Raw genomic sequence first — 15,062 nt, 5'->3', positions numbered from 1 at the left:
CGGCAACCACATAGGGAAAAATAGGAAGGAGTTGGAAAAAAGGGCCAGTAAATAAAAGTATGGTCCGTTTAGGGCACAAGTAAGAAGTTATTTCTAACTGGATTTTCCCAAAGGAAAATTCTCTAATAACAAAGTAAGCAGACATACAAAGAAAAACAAAAGGAAAAAGCAAGAAAACAAAACAAAAAACCTCTATACCATTTCTTTTTTAAGATTTTTTTTTTTTATTATGAGAGAGAGAGAGAGAACAGCAGCGGAGGGAGAGGGAGAAGCAGACTCCCCACTGAGCAAGGAGCCCAATGTGGGACTCCATCCAGGACCCCGGGATCATGACCCGAGCCGAAGGCAGACCCTTAACTGACTGAGCCACCCAGGTGCCCACCGTTATACAATTTCTAAGTGACAACTGGCAAAAATAAAATGAGGAAATAAAAACAAGTCTATGGATCTTTGAAATACTATAAGGATATTTTGCTTATAAAAGTAGAGTGATTCAGAGACTGTGTGACTTGAGATAGAAACATGAGCATATAAATCAGTGAAATTTAAAAACAAAGTATTTCCAGTAAAGATAGGTATGATATAGTATCATTTTTATTTCCTTTCTCAAGGGACTGGAAGGTTAATTTGGTGATCAGAATTCCAATGCTTGGACCTCTAAGAAAAGCGTTTTTTTTTTTTCATTTTTTTAAGATTTTTTCCATAATACTTTTTTTTTTTAAATCCATAAGTACCTTCTGTCAATTGCAAACAGACAGTGAAAATGGACTTAAATTCTTCTCTGAGATCACTTTCCTTGGGTTCTGCTTTGCCAGTTCCTTGCGCTGCTTGGTTTGGCTTCGTAACTCAACAGTTTCATATGTTAATTACCTAAAGAATCTCCCTAAGAAATTTGAAGGCAAGACAATTCGTTCTATTCATTAAAATATACATTACTCAAACACTTTATGGAAAAAAATGCCATCCTCTTCATAATGCCATGACTAGTCATTGAGAGTTATCCAATACAGAGAGTTTTTCTGAAAATAGTCTGAAAACAGAAAGTTGACCCTGATAACTAATAAGCTTCCTTTGATTCCGAAGACTGTAAGAACCTGATTTATCCGCCGAGCAAATGATAGTCACGAAAACCCCACTTAATCTACAAAGCAATGTGTTCTGACAAGCTTTTACTTCAAAATATTTGCTCTTCTTATTTTAAATTTTTTCACAAGACCTTGTCTAGTTACGGGCATTAATAGTGTAACATTTTGAAAAAATGACTTCAATAACTTTTTCTTCCCTGGAATATTGGATCCTTTATCTTTAAATAGACATAGTAACACACAAAGATATTTCCAAAAGACTAAAGAAATATACATTATACACATATATAGACCACTTGACCTAATATTTAATGCATCTCAGTAGAAATTAAAACGTTCTCCAATGTTTTTGGAAAACAAAACAAAACACTGTTATCTGTTATGATTTATATTCAAATGCACAAGGTTCAAATGAGTCTCTTGGAAGTGGGAGTTCCCAGCAGACAATGACCAGGCAGAGGATATTACTTTTAGAGGCTCACGAAATAAATAGCTGCCACATTAGAAAGAAAGAAAGAACACATCAAATGGTCATGACTAATGTTCAGTTTCCAGTGAGTGCTAGCCCGAGAACTTATGATATGTCCTGAATTTCATTTTGCATCATAGAAACGCAATGCTCCAAAGGAAACTAGCTGTGGTGTAGGCTCATGAATTCGTAACTAAGTTTATCATAGTAATATTAATCTTCAGCGATGTTTTAAATTTTCAGTTATTATTACAGTTGAAAAATATACTGTCTCCTGAAACAGAAATTAGTAAATGTTATAGTACCTGATCTTTGTTACTCTACCTTTACAAGAATTCATATAAATTCTTGATTTTCATTCTGTTGTTTTACAAAATACAATTGTATAATGTGTCCACAGAGCACAGGACAGTAAAATATTAAAAATACTCGGGGCGCCTGGGTGGCTCAGCCAGTTAAGCGTCTCCCTTCGGCTCAGGTCACAATCCCAGGGTCCTGGGACTGAGCCCTATGTTGGGCTCCCTGCTCAGGGGGAAGCCTGCTTCTCCCCCTCCCTCTGCTGCTCCCCCTGCTTGTGCTCTCTCTCTTTCTCTCTGTTAAATCAATAAAATTTTAAAAAAGTAAAAGCACTCATGGTTCAATTCAGAAAATTGAACTGGGAGTTTAATTCATTCAATAAGTTTGGACACCTACCATGTGCTGATTTTGTAGCTAATTTTTAACAAATGGAATAGGTTAGTACTTTCTTTCATGCAATACTGCTAAGTTCATGGCTAAAAGCCAGGTTATTTGAGTTCAAAAGATATGGGGGGAAAAGTCACCTTACTTCTGCAAAGCCTACATTTGACATTAGCCTCAGAACATTGTGTTTCCCTAACATGATTGGGAGGCTTTTAGTTACCTATCTTGCAAACTATAAGGTCACTGAGAATTTCAAGGGTCTTATATTCCTGTACTTCATCAAACCAAGCTTTTGGAGCATTTCTGGGTCTTGGTGACACGAAACAAAGCAATGTGATATATGTGTGGGTCCTCAGGTCCCTTTTAGATCTACATTTCTATATTGCACAGCATCTGTAAGTTAGTAACCAGACACTCTATAGTGAAAAATTGTAACTCCTTATCCATTCATTTTAAAACTCTAGGTTGAGTGCAATAAACAGCTTAGGTAATTTTGTTGTAATCTCAAAACTGTCTACCATGGTACTGAGTACCTCGAAAATAGTTAATGACTTTCATTTGATTGATTAAAAGAAAATTTCTACAGTTTTATTTGAGCCCTAAAATAGAATTTCTGAGATTTATAAGCCAATATAAATATTTAATAAAGAGCACAGAGGCCCTAAAATGCTAAGTACCTCAGGACCTTACCTCAGAATTTTATATTGTCATGCCTGATTTTATACCATTTCCACACAACTGAGGAAATAAGTAAATCTATGGTTTATTTAATAGCATAAACTATGTCCAGAGCAAGAATTAGGGCTCAGTCCTTTTGAGTACAAAAAAAAATTTCACCAGATTTACCAGTAACACATTTCCTTTCAGAGATTAAGGAAAATGTAAGTGCCTTGAACTCAACGAATGCATCACATCATCTTGTTGCCAGTTCATATATCCTAGCCTTCACAGGCAGAAGAAGGTACATTAAAAGAAGGAAATCTCCTTTAGAGGGACCTAACCACTCTGTTAAATATACACAAGATATGGGAAGTACAACCCTCCTATGTATTCATATGTGTATATTCTGAGAATAATAGGCATGGTCCACACATACAGAGATTCTTTTAACATACATATCTGTTTTACTAGTCTGGTGCATTTTCCACATATTTCCTATTTTTCATTTAGAGTGGAATGAGTAAGTCACAGGGATGAAAGGTACAACACAGGGAATAGAGCCAATGGTATAATAGTGCTGTATGGTGACAGACAGTGACTACACTTGTGGAAAGCACCAGATAAGGTACAGACTTGTTGAATCCCTATGTTATACACACGAAACTAACGTAACATTCTGTGTCAACTCCACTCCGATGGAAAAAAAATTTCATTTAAATGAAAAATTTCATTTAGAAATGGAAAATATTACCTTTCTGGCTTCTTTGATCATCTTCCGAATAGTTTCCTTAATTGTAAGTAATTGTGCTCTCGGTGGATGAAAGAGGAGGTCTATATGGGTGCCTCCTAAGAGTCCCGGCATCACATACGGCCAGCCTAAGTCAAGATTTGGAGCTTCCACATCAGACTCAATGGGCCAGTAAGTCCCTGAAGATGAGGTATCATCGTAGGAGTTATCAGTACCGTGTGCTGTACTTTGAGCAACTTTCCGAACGTTTTTCAGAATATAATTAATTTCTTCCTCAGCTAGAAAGTCTGATACTCGTTCCTTGGCAAGAAATTCTTGGTATGCTTCTAACCCATGTTCAATTAGTGCATCAATGGCTACTCGATACCATTCCTTGTAGTGAGGCTCAATGTAATTGTCTGATTTACACTCATCGTTCAATGAAGACAGCATTGATGAGGTTTCCATGATTGCAAGCATCTGACAACAGCACGTTCAAATGTCCATTTGTGCAGTGATGAGAGGTATCTGGGTATTCGAAAGGAAGGAAATCAAGATCAGCTACAATTCTGTAATGAATTTTTCTTATGATCCACATCAATCAACATTTTTGCATTTACTCATTTCCACTACCAGTAACTCAATATGACACACACTTCACATTCAAAGTGGCATTAATTGCACCATAATTCACATTCGTATTACAAATAAGCTAAACAGATTCCTTTTACAAGCCACTAGTTGGTTTTCCTTTTCCAAGGTACCTCTACTTTCAGTTTCTCACCTAAGGAAAAACACCTTCCTTTCTCTGACACCCAAAAAGGTCATCCTTCTTAATTTTAATGTGGGACTACACATAGTCATATCAGTTTCTAGATGCTTTCTCGATTTGTGTTTTACAGTATTTTAAAATTGAATATAATCAGTACCTGGCCATCCATTAATATAAAGTTTTTACTAGGTACTTGCTATGCATATACTCACATACTAATGGGATATAAAAAGCATAAAATACTTGCCTTCCAGAAATGTATTAATTAGCTGAAGAGGCAAAACATACACACAAAACTGTCTGTTACCACTTTGAACAAAGCCATATACTTACTGCTAAGGGCCCAAATGAGTACTGCCTACAGTCAATGCTTTCAGGTTAAAGCAAGTAGAGATCAATACAGAATAAACGATTTATGTATATCCCTGTGCAGGACTTAGGCTTCAGCGGAACCTAGGGTGGTAAGTGAGAATATGATCAGGTGGGGGTGCCTGGGCGGCTCAGGTCATGATCCCGGAGTCCTGGGATCAAGCCCCACAATGAGATGGGCTCCCTGCTCAGCAGGGAACCTGCTTCTCCCTCTCTCTCTGCTGCTCTCCCTGCTTGTGCGCTCTCTCAAATAAATAAATAAAATCTTCAAAAAGAAAAAAAAAAGAAAAAAAAAGAATATGATCAGGTGGCAAGAAGGAATATTTTAACCCCACACAAGAGTGAAAAACATAGCAAAACCACATCATAGGCATGAGCTTGATATATTCATGAATTAGTTAAAAACAAAAACGAAAACCAACTTCGTCCGCTAGAAAGCAGGTTCCTTTCAGTAGGAATAGGAGACAAATTTGAATACACGATGGAGCCAGGTATGGGGGGGACACAGGAGATTTTTGTGATTCAACAAAACCGTCTTTAAAACAATTAGTATGGCAGTATCAGGGGAATGGAGGAAAGACAAGCAGCTAAGTCTTTCAGTGTTCAAACACCCAGTCAAGAAGTGACAAGAATATTCAAGAGCTGGTTCAAAGTAAGAGCTCCTGAGATTTGATGGTTTGACAGCATTTAGGTGATGAAGAAATTTAAGATATCAAAGATAATTCAGGGATTTCTCCTAGGAATCAAATCTGCCTAACCAAGCTCATACCCCAACCCTCACAATGCCCACAAGCTGTCATTCATTCAATCCTTCACTGTGTAAGATACCACTCTAGACTTTATCTCAATCAAATAAGGGACTTTTCGATCTTCTGAAGTCATGCTCTCCATTGTGTAGATTCAGACAAAATTCAGCTCCATGAAGTGCTACTAGCACTAACAGCTAACTTGACTAAAAACATCTTTGTCAAGGGCCCTGTCCTAATTTAAAATTTTCCACTTAACAGCTTTTTCAGACTCAGGACTATCGAAACTCACCTGATTTGGGGGGGTAACCCACAAAGCCATTACTCTGTATTAACTCCTCAGCTCAAAGATGTAACAAGTCACTAATATGGAGAAGTTGGGAAGAAATGGAAAACAGGGCCACAAGTTTTGCTGAACGGGTGGGGAGATCAGAAGAGTCAGCACACATACAAAGGCAGCTAATGAACAAGGAAGATAAAAGGAGCCTCTTGGCTCTTTTAATGGAGACGATCCTGTCCCCATCCCTAGGCTCAAAATTTTTACCAACAAACTCTCAAAGTATAGAGAGCCTAAAGATTAAATCTGATACCAGGAAAACAAAAACAAAAACAAAAACACAAAACCATGTTTATGCTACTGGCATGTACTGTGTAGAAACCAGGGATGCTGTTAAACCTACTTCGATACACAGGACAGCCATGTACATTCAGAAATTATCTGGCCCGAAAGGTCAATGGTGCCAGGCTGAGAAATCTTCATCAAGTTGCTCACTTAATATGCACCGCATTATACTACTAATTAATGACCTTGACCTTTTCGATTGTTCATTAAAGTTCTTTTTTACATCTAATACTGGACTAATTTTTAGCAAAGAAATAAGGTTTTTATTTACTTGACAGAATCAATCCATTGGATTACAGTATAGTTCCCTAAAGTTTAGTGAGGCATGGTGTCAATTTGAGAATTCCACTTCATGAAGGGACGGCATCCAGTGATCCCATGAAAATCGCATCTATTATTTATAATTGCTTAAGACAGTAGTTAACTACTGGTTGTTTACAAAAATCTTAAACTTTCTTAGCACTTATTTCCTAATTTTTAAAATTCAACTTTTGAGTTCCTATATCATGAGAAGTTAAACACCTATTATCTACTTAGAAGCTAAAATGCATGAAGTGCTTTAAAAAGCTGTATTGATTCCCAAGCTTTATATAGGTAAATATATACTCTGTAACTATAAAGAAATTCACTCTTGAGCTATGGGTAAACTGCAAAATCAGAGAGATCACAAGGACCATGAAAGTAAAATAAAAGCATGAAGACGAAGACGAAAAGTTAATTATGAGGGGAAAAAACTGATCAAATAGCAATGCCAGATACAATACAGAAGAACACATCATAGAAAAAAAATGCAATAGCTATGAGCATGGGAGTTGAGATATTTGAGTTAAGATAAAAAATAAATATGCTTGATGTTGTCCTGCTAGAGAAGCTATTCCCTCTAAGCACTGTCTAGAGATATGCATTTATCACAAGAACTGTTTACAATGGATAATGGTGAAGGAACCACTTACAAACAAATTTTAAGGGAGAACAGTAAGGTAATGGCACTTGCACAAATGGGTACTGCAATAAAAGAGCACCTGCATTTAGTTACAGATTTAATATAGTACTCTCAAGAGTTCAATCACTGAACCTTTTAAGGGCTTAATTTGAGGACAAAATTAATTGGGTATGCCTTTAAACATGTAAAGGTGCAGTATTTTATTAATAACCATTAAAAACTCCTAGAAAGTATATAAACATACATAATAGAGTTAATGAGTAGAGAAAAATAAAATTTCACTATGATGTAAAAGCTAAACCGACCACTTGGCCCATCTGCTAGTTAAGTGACTCATTCCAAAAAATAGGCTTATAAAATATGGGATTCGAATCCATGCCTCAAAAGCATTACAAATTTATTTGATATTGAATATTTGGTGTCATTTGTGGAAAGCATAAATTCCAAAGGTATTAAACATTAGATTTCAATTCATGAGCTACTCTGGAAAACATTTTGGCAGTTTCATTATAAAACTAAATATGAAAATGACACACTTGTTTATGGTTTCTGATCTGAGGAGATTCATTGAAAAGACTTCTGAAAGAACAGGTCAATGGAAAAATGCTCCAAAGAGAAATTACAACGTTCTTAAACCACAAATAGTCTGAGGTTATGATTACTAATGTGCAAGAAGATGACCCAACGTCATGACTCTGAAAGAAACACAAAAAGGATCACAGCTGCTGGTATCTCTGAGGTACCTTTTCCAACCTCTGTCTTGGGCGGTTTCTATTCAACTACTAAATGCTGTTACGGGTTAAATAATGTCTTCTCACAAGGTCTGTTCAAGTACAAGCCCTCAGTACCAGTGACCGTGATCTTGTTTGGAAACAGGGTCTTCTTTGCAGAGGTAATCAAGTTGAGATGAAGTCATATTTAATCCATGGCCCACAACAGTTGCAAATTATATCTCTCTTTTTTCCTTGAATTTTAAGCTACCAAGATTGTGTTTGACTTTGAATTTGATTACCAGAAACTTAAGATGACAATTAAAACATTAAAGAAGATACTATTAAATTAAAAAAAATTTACTATAATAGTCAAGCTGCCAAGTGCAATTTGATATCAAATTTTGGCACCCAAACTTATTAAAAAATTCTCAGCTGGCTTTATAATAATACTTACAACAAAATGGCCCAAGAGTACAGATTACAGTCTTCCACAGGGTCTGATCTTCAGCAGGCCAAGGAATACATGAACACACAGCACACCCAGTGACAGGGTTCTGAATGTAAATATCTCCATATATCACAAATAGAATCGCCCACCTTATCAAACTCATGAAAAGGAAACTAAATACCTCCAATTCATTTTATAAATCCCAAATAAAAATTCCATTTGCTCAGTATCTAAACATTTATTAATTTATTTCATTTCTTTTAATTGGCTGTGGTATGATATTATTGATTTCCTATCAAAGTACTTAATTCCATGGTTGGTTTGTATTACCTGTTATTCAATATACCTCCCATCCCCAGTTTAAACTATAGTCTAACCATAGGAACATACAGGCCCCCAATATATGTTAACAACATTAAAACGTACTCATTCACTGTCATTTGGAACCATGGAGTAATTCCTATAGAGAAATTCACAGAAAAAACAATAAACCCTCTTCTCAGCATATACTAGATAGTCAACCTTCAGAGGAATACTCTATGCATGGTTTAAAATACAAGTGGCATTAAAGCAAATTACTGTTTTACCAACACCTAAACAACTCCAGAATTGCATTCTATCATGATACTAGCATTCCAGAAGCTCCAATGAATGAGATAAGATCATCTTAATGGGGTTGAATCTTGTGCTGTGAAGTGTTCCATCTTGTTCTGATCCTGATCAATACATGTAACAATCATTCGGATGCATCAATAGAAACACACTGATATAGTTGGCAGAAATAAACAACAGCATATACATTAGGAGCCAGAATTAATATTCAAAATGATCATAAAGTGGTGAAATAATAAGATTAAGTCCAACACAATAAGTGTAAAAGTTTTAATTTACATTAAAAATTAACCACGCAAGTACAGGATTGAGCAGCATTTGAGGCAGATTATGTCACGAAGAATAGCTGAAAAATTAGAGGGTTTAATCCAAAGAGAACACTAAAAGAGACACAGAAGAGTAGTCTTTAAATGTATGAAGGGGGAAAGCAGGGTTGAGTGACAAATCACTGGTTAGCTCAGTAACACAGAGGGGATGAGAGGCCCTAAGTTCTGTCTTCTCCTCTGCCACATACTGGTCTTAAGATTTTGGTCACAAAATTTCAGGGCTCTAAACTGCATGTCTCTCACTAGGAAAATGGGTAAAAGAACAGTACTGTCTGCAAAGGGACTAAATGAGATAAAAGGCCCTCAACTCTGTATCAGCCATAAAGACTGCTAAAATAAATTGTTAGGTAGTAATGAAAGATGACTTCAAATACATCCATTCTGACCTCAGTGTGTACTTTCCGATCGATTAAATTCTTCTTTCCAGCTTATCTTTTAACTAAGGCAAAAGACCCTTCAGGCAAAGCACCCTGTGATGGTAACTGAAACTACCCGCTCAAGCAATGAGGACTGCCCTGAGCCAGCAAGAGCCCCGTGTGATTGACCCCAAGACAATTATGGGCCTGACCTTTCCTGCCTCCCTGCAGGTACCCACTGACCTTTGTCCCACATTTTCCATATATAAACCTGGAAGTATGCTCAGCACTTTCTCAGTCTTTGAGGTGCTAGTCTACTGTCTCCCCGGTGGTGGCCTCACTGAAATAAACTTTCTCGTCTCCCCACCACTTCTCTGTCTTTGGATTTTGTCAGCAGCAAGTGGCCGAATCTGGTCTGTTTGGGACCTGAGAGCCAGGCACTCATGCACCCCCACACCCTGGTTATAGTAATATAGGAGAGAATTTTACTTAATAATAAGGCTTTGGGGGAGCCTGGGTGGCTCAGTTGTTAAGCATCTGCCCTCAGGTCAGGGTGTGATCCCGGAGTCCTGGGATGGAGCCCCACATCGGGTTCCTCTACTGGGAGCCTGCTTCTTCCTCTCTCACTCCCCCTGGCTGGCTATCTCTCTGTGTCAAATAAATAAAATCTTTAAAATAATAATAATAATAGTAATAAGGTTCTATTTTTCCTCTCACTTTCTTAATGAGTATCCTCTTTCTGTATGTAATCAAGCAGAGGACATATTTTTGAAAGAATCCTATAATATGTAACGAGTTGGGCTCCAGGATGCCCTTGCCAAAATTCTAAGATGATATTCATTTTGCCCACTGAAAAGATGTGTGATACCCACAAACTTGCTAATGTTGTTTGGAGGGAGGGAGACGGTTAAAAAAAAGTGTCAAGGAACTGCCTAGTGTCCTTGTCACTTTCTCCTAAGTCAGCCTTCGCAATTCCGCTTCAATTTTTTTTGAGAGAGAGAGAGTGCATGTATGTGAGCAGGCCCAGGTGGAGGTGGGGGTGCAGAGGGAGAGGGAGAGAGAATCTCAAGCAGGCTCCATCGATCTCACACCCTGAGATCATGACCTGAGCTGCAATCAAGAGTCAGACACTTAATCAACTGAGCCACCCAGGCGCCCCTCAGCTTCATTTTTTTGAAATTAAATGAAGAATATTCTACCTACTCATTTTCAAATGCAAAACAAACAAAAAGCCAAGAAAGTCAAAAGCCACCTCTAGTAGTTTTGACAGCATGCAAAAATGCTTACATTATGATGCCCTATGGATAACAGACAGGCTATCAAACTATGTGAGAGCAGAATTATAATTAAAGAAAATTCATCCAAAAACAAAAATAAAAACACACACATAAAAATGACAGTGGCTGCCTTGGAGACGTGGTTTTATGGGTGATTTTTTAAAACTCCTTTACCCTTTTTTGTATTTACCAAATGTTTACATACATACATATATGTACACATACATACACGCATACACGTATATACACATACATATATGTGTATATATAGATACATACATATACGTATATATACATACATATATGTGTAGATATAGATACATACATATATGTATATATACATACATGTGTATATAGATACACAAATATATGTATATATACATACATGTATATACATACATGTGTATATATAGATACATACATATATGTATATATACATACATGTATATACATACATGTGTATATATAGATACATGCATATATGTATATATACGTACATACATTTATGTATGTATTGTTTTCCTTCAGGAAAAAAGGAATTTTTAAGAGAACTACTCCAATAGTTATTTTTGACCTGAGAATACCCTTCTTTGTCCATTCATGTACAAAGTTGCCTGTCAGAGGTAATTCAAAATGCTGCATATAAAACAGTTCAATAATTCTTACAGAGCAACACATGAACAAGTGCAGGATATGAGAAACTGAAGCTATATGGATTCAGGGACCAACAAGGAAAAAATAAAATAAAAATAACTGCATACACTTAATGAGGTCTGACTGAGTAGATCACTGATGTGCAGCGCTGTCCCTAGCTCCCCGGACTCAGAACAGAGTTACTGCAAGGAGCTCCCATAGCAATTTCTGCACATATTATCACTTTCCATGCACTATTTAAATGCATTATTTTCTACCTTCTTCACTATTAGCTCTGTGATGGTGGAGATTATCTGTTTAGCACATTAATGCTCAGTACATAATTGTTACATAACAAGCTAATAATATACTGCTTTAATAACTCAGCATAACAGAATGAGAGTTGATTAAATATGATAGGCCAAAAAAATCCCGAAGTATAATTTTTTTAAATGATAATATCCATGCAGAACTTTTTAAGACTCAAGCACATATTTGTTTCTATTAAATGGAGGTTAGTTTTTTAATAATACAAAATATTACCCACTGAAAAGGGTTTTTAAGAGACTAATTAGAAAAATGACTGAGCACTATAAAAGTAATTAGATTAATCCATAGATCTCTATTAAAAATAAACATAAATACTAATTTCAAACAAGTACTTTGTGAGAAGGATAGAAATGTAATCAACTGTCCTTTGGGAATTCTCCCTCAGAACTGGACTTTGAAATGTTTAATTATGTTATAGTCGGTCTGAAAATCATTTGTGTATTTAAATTAATCTTCATGAAACAAAGTTCTAAATCTTGTTTTTCAGCATAGTCATACAAATTAGCTGTAAAGTAGGACTTACTTCTCTGTTTTTGATATCAGTTCTGTTATTATATGAACTTACTTCAGCAGGAAGAAAGAATTCACTGGGTGTTTAAATGGATTATGACTATAGATGTTTAGCGTATCATTAAGGTGAAATTAGAGTAAACTATATAGTCCAGAGCAGTGCTGAGAAGTTTAAAAGTCCGTATTTTCCAACAGCGTAAAACAGAGCAGTGTGAGGCTTAAGTTTATCCAACACATCATTCAGATGCAAACCCAGATTCTGGTTTCAAGAAGTATGTAGATCTCTACCCTAAAGGGAGGCAAAACTCACAACAGGATCAGCTTTTTTTTCCCCCCCTTGAGAGTGCTACAGTCCTAGGGGAAATGATTTTTAACAGTGACTATTGTTGCTGCCAATGGTATCTGAAAATCATTGCTGGGATACTAGGTTGTAGGACAGAAGGCTAAGAATTTCCATCAAATGCCATCAAAGCTACTTATTTTCCTGCTGTCTGGGCTTGGACTTGGGAACTTGACTCAGCTGGACCTTCACTCTTCTCTGTCAATATTCTCCCCAGGATAATGTCATCCAGTCTTACAGCAGGAAATACTCTATATCCACGGATGATTCAAACATCTCCAGACATGACTGCTCCCCTAGGCTCCACACTCATCTATTCTTCTGGTTTCTGGACACCTTTCCTGGTTTACTTTCTTTACACTGAACATGCCAGGTTAATTCCCGTTTTAGGATCTCTGCACAAGTCATTCCAACAGCCTGGAATTATCTTTCTTTTCTTTCCTATCTTACTCATGTGGCACCTCCCATTTTTAAAAGGACCTACCCTCTATGCTATGTGCTTAATTCTATTACCTGGTTTTACTCAACTTCTAGCATTTATTATTATGTGAAAATAACCCAGGTATTTGTTTCCTTGCCATTGCCTATATCCCCCTCACTAAAATGGAAGTTGATCAAAGGCCACCAAGCTGTTTATTCTAATTTATCTGTGCCACTGTCATATTGCGTATTCCTTACTTTGAGTATCACTGCTGGTCTTAGATAAGGCCTATTGTCTTACATTTTAAGTATGTTGGGATCTATGTTTCATTCCTCCCTCACTTGTAATCACAAAGGGGAAATAACTAGGGGTCTACGTATTCCCTCACTTGTTTGCCTTATCAACCCTCCCCAAGACATAATACCTATCCACAATTCCCTGCTCATCAAAGGAAGTGGGTGCAGGATCTTTCAACCTCAGTTTCTGAACTTCTGTACAATATAAAACAAGGACTTGATATATTTAGATGAGAGCACCACAGGCAACAAGGGCCCCACTGAGCAAAATGTTGAATGTGTCTCAGATGCCCTCTTGTCCCAGCTTTTGAGTCTACTTAAGACAACAGAAAGCCAATCTTGGTACACGCTGACATTTACAGAAGAACAGGTGCTGTAGGAAAACATCATAAACATGTGCTCCAATATGAACTATGAAAGTGGCTGTCCAAATACCTGTAACAAAAACAGTGTGCTTCATCTATGAAAAAGTGAAAGTTTGCAAATAAAGTGTCTTAAGAAAATGTATTTTCCTTAAGCATGTTGGGAATGACAATCAAAAGTCAGTGTTATAAGTATTTAGCGGCAACAAAAAAATCTTGGACTATTAAAAAAGTAGAGGAGTGGGACACCTGGGTGGCTCAGTCAGTTATGCATCCGACCCCTGATTTCGGCTCATGTCATGATCTCAGGATCTTGAGACTGAGCCCTGCGTATTGCTCCATGTCTGCCTGACCCTTTCCCTCTTCTCCTCCACCCTCCACCCTCCACCCCCCACCCCCCAGCTCTTGTGTGTGTTCTCTAAAATAAATAAACGAAAATCTTTTTTAAAAAAATTAGAGGTTTAAAACAAATAATATTGTAGAAACTATGCAAGTGGACATGTTTAGTTAACATGTCAAAAAATATTAAGTATTAATAATATATATAGCCTGCAAAGATTTTAATTTGTATAATGTAGTTTAATTTGTATAAAGATCTATATAAGTAAACAGAACATGTATAAAGCAATCCCAATGTCTAGTGATCCTTTATTAGTCTTTTCCCTCAGGATTCACTTTTAATTAAGCCTGCTTAGATAGCTGTATCACGGATGAAATGAAGAGCTTCTTTTTTACTTTGCCTCAGAAATTCCCCAAAATATCTGATTGGAAAACCAGCCCATCCTAGTTTAGACCTTGTGACCTTGTATTGTTTTCTTCATTGGCTCCTCTCACTTGCTTATAGAACCAAAAAGATATAAATACATGTTTTTTAAATGTGTAAAATGTTGCTGGATTTGTAAAGATGTATTTCTAGGTCTTGTGAATTACGTGTGAACAATGCTCCTTTGCTAAACTCCTTTGACAGTGGTTCTACCCCAGGCAACTATAATGACCGAGTGAAGACTGAAGCTTCTAAAGCTCTACTCACCGTTCCCTAAACCAGACCTGAACCAGAAACTGTACATGGCAGCTCTTCTGTTTCACTCCCATTTGTCTGTAAGGTCCATCCAGGTCAGTTAAACTGTGACAGAGAGGGAGACGATACCTCAAATCAGGATACCACTATGCTAGGATGTGAAAAAAATCAAACGTAATAATTACTTTAACTCAAGTAATTCATATTTTATCAAGTCATTTATTTTATGTGTGACACATGCACACACATAATTAAGATGTTCATGGGCTCCTGTCTCAACTTTTGTAGAACCATATTGTGGGTCCAATGGCCTCAGAGAGATTTTAATTTTCTTTAGTGTCAATTT

At 36.7% G+C, this 15,062-nt stretch overlaps 1 protein-coding gene across 1 annotated transcript in view; it reads right to left on the bottom strand.

The window, feature by feature from the left end:
- The window catches only part of FAM83B (family with sequence similarity 83 member B), a 60,230-nt gene extending 56,090 nt beyond the window's left edge, over positions 1–4,140 (bottom strand). Inside the window, exon 1 of the mRNA XM_008691769.2 lies at positions 3,647–4,140. Within this exon, the coding sequence (XP_008689991.1) occupies positions 3,647–4,102 (456 nt within the window). The 5' untranslated portion in view covers positions 4,103–4,140. The remainder of the gene's footprint in view (positions 1–3,646) is intronic.
- Between the last annotated feature and the right edge of the window lie 10,922 nt (positions 4,141–15,062).

Source organism: Ursus maritimus, unplaced genomic scaffold (genome assembly GCF_017311325.1).
Source record: "Ursus maritimus isolate PB19 unplaced genomic scaffold, ASM1731132v1 scaffold_29, whole genome shotgun sequence".
Lineage (NCBI taxonomy): Eukaryota > Metazoa > Chordata > Mammalia > Carnivora > Ursidae > Ursus > Ursus maritimus.
This window is presented reverse-complemented; position numbering and strand designations above follow the sequence as displayed.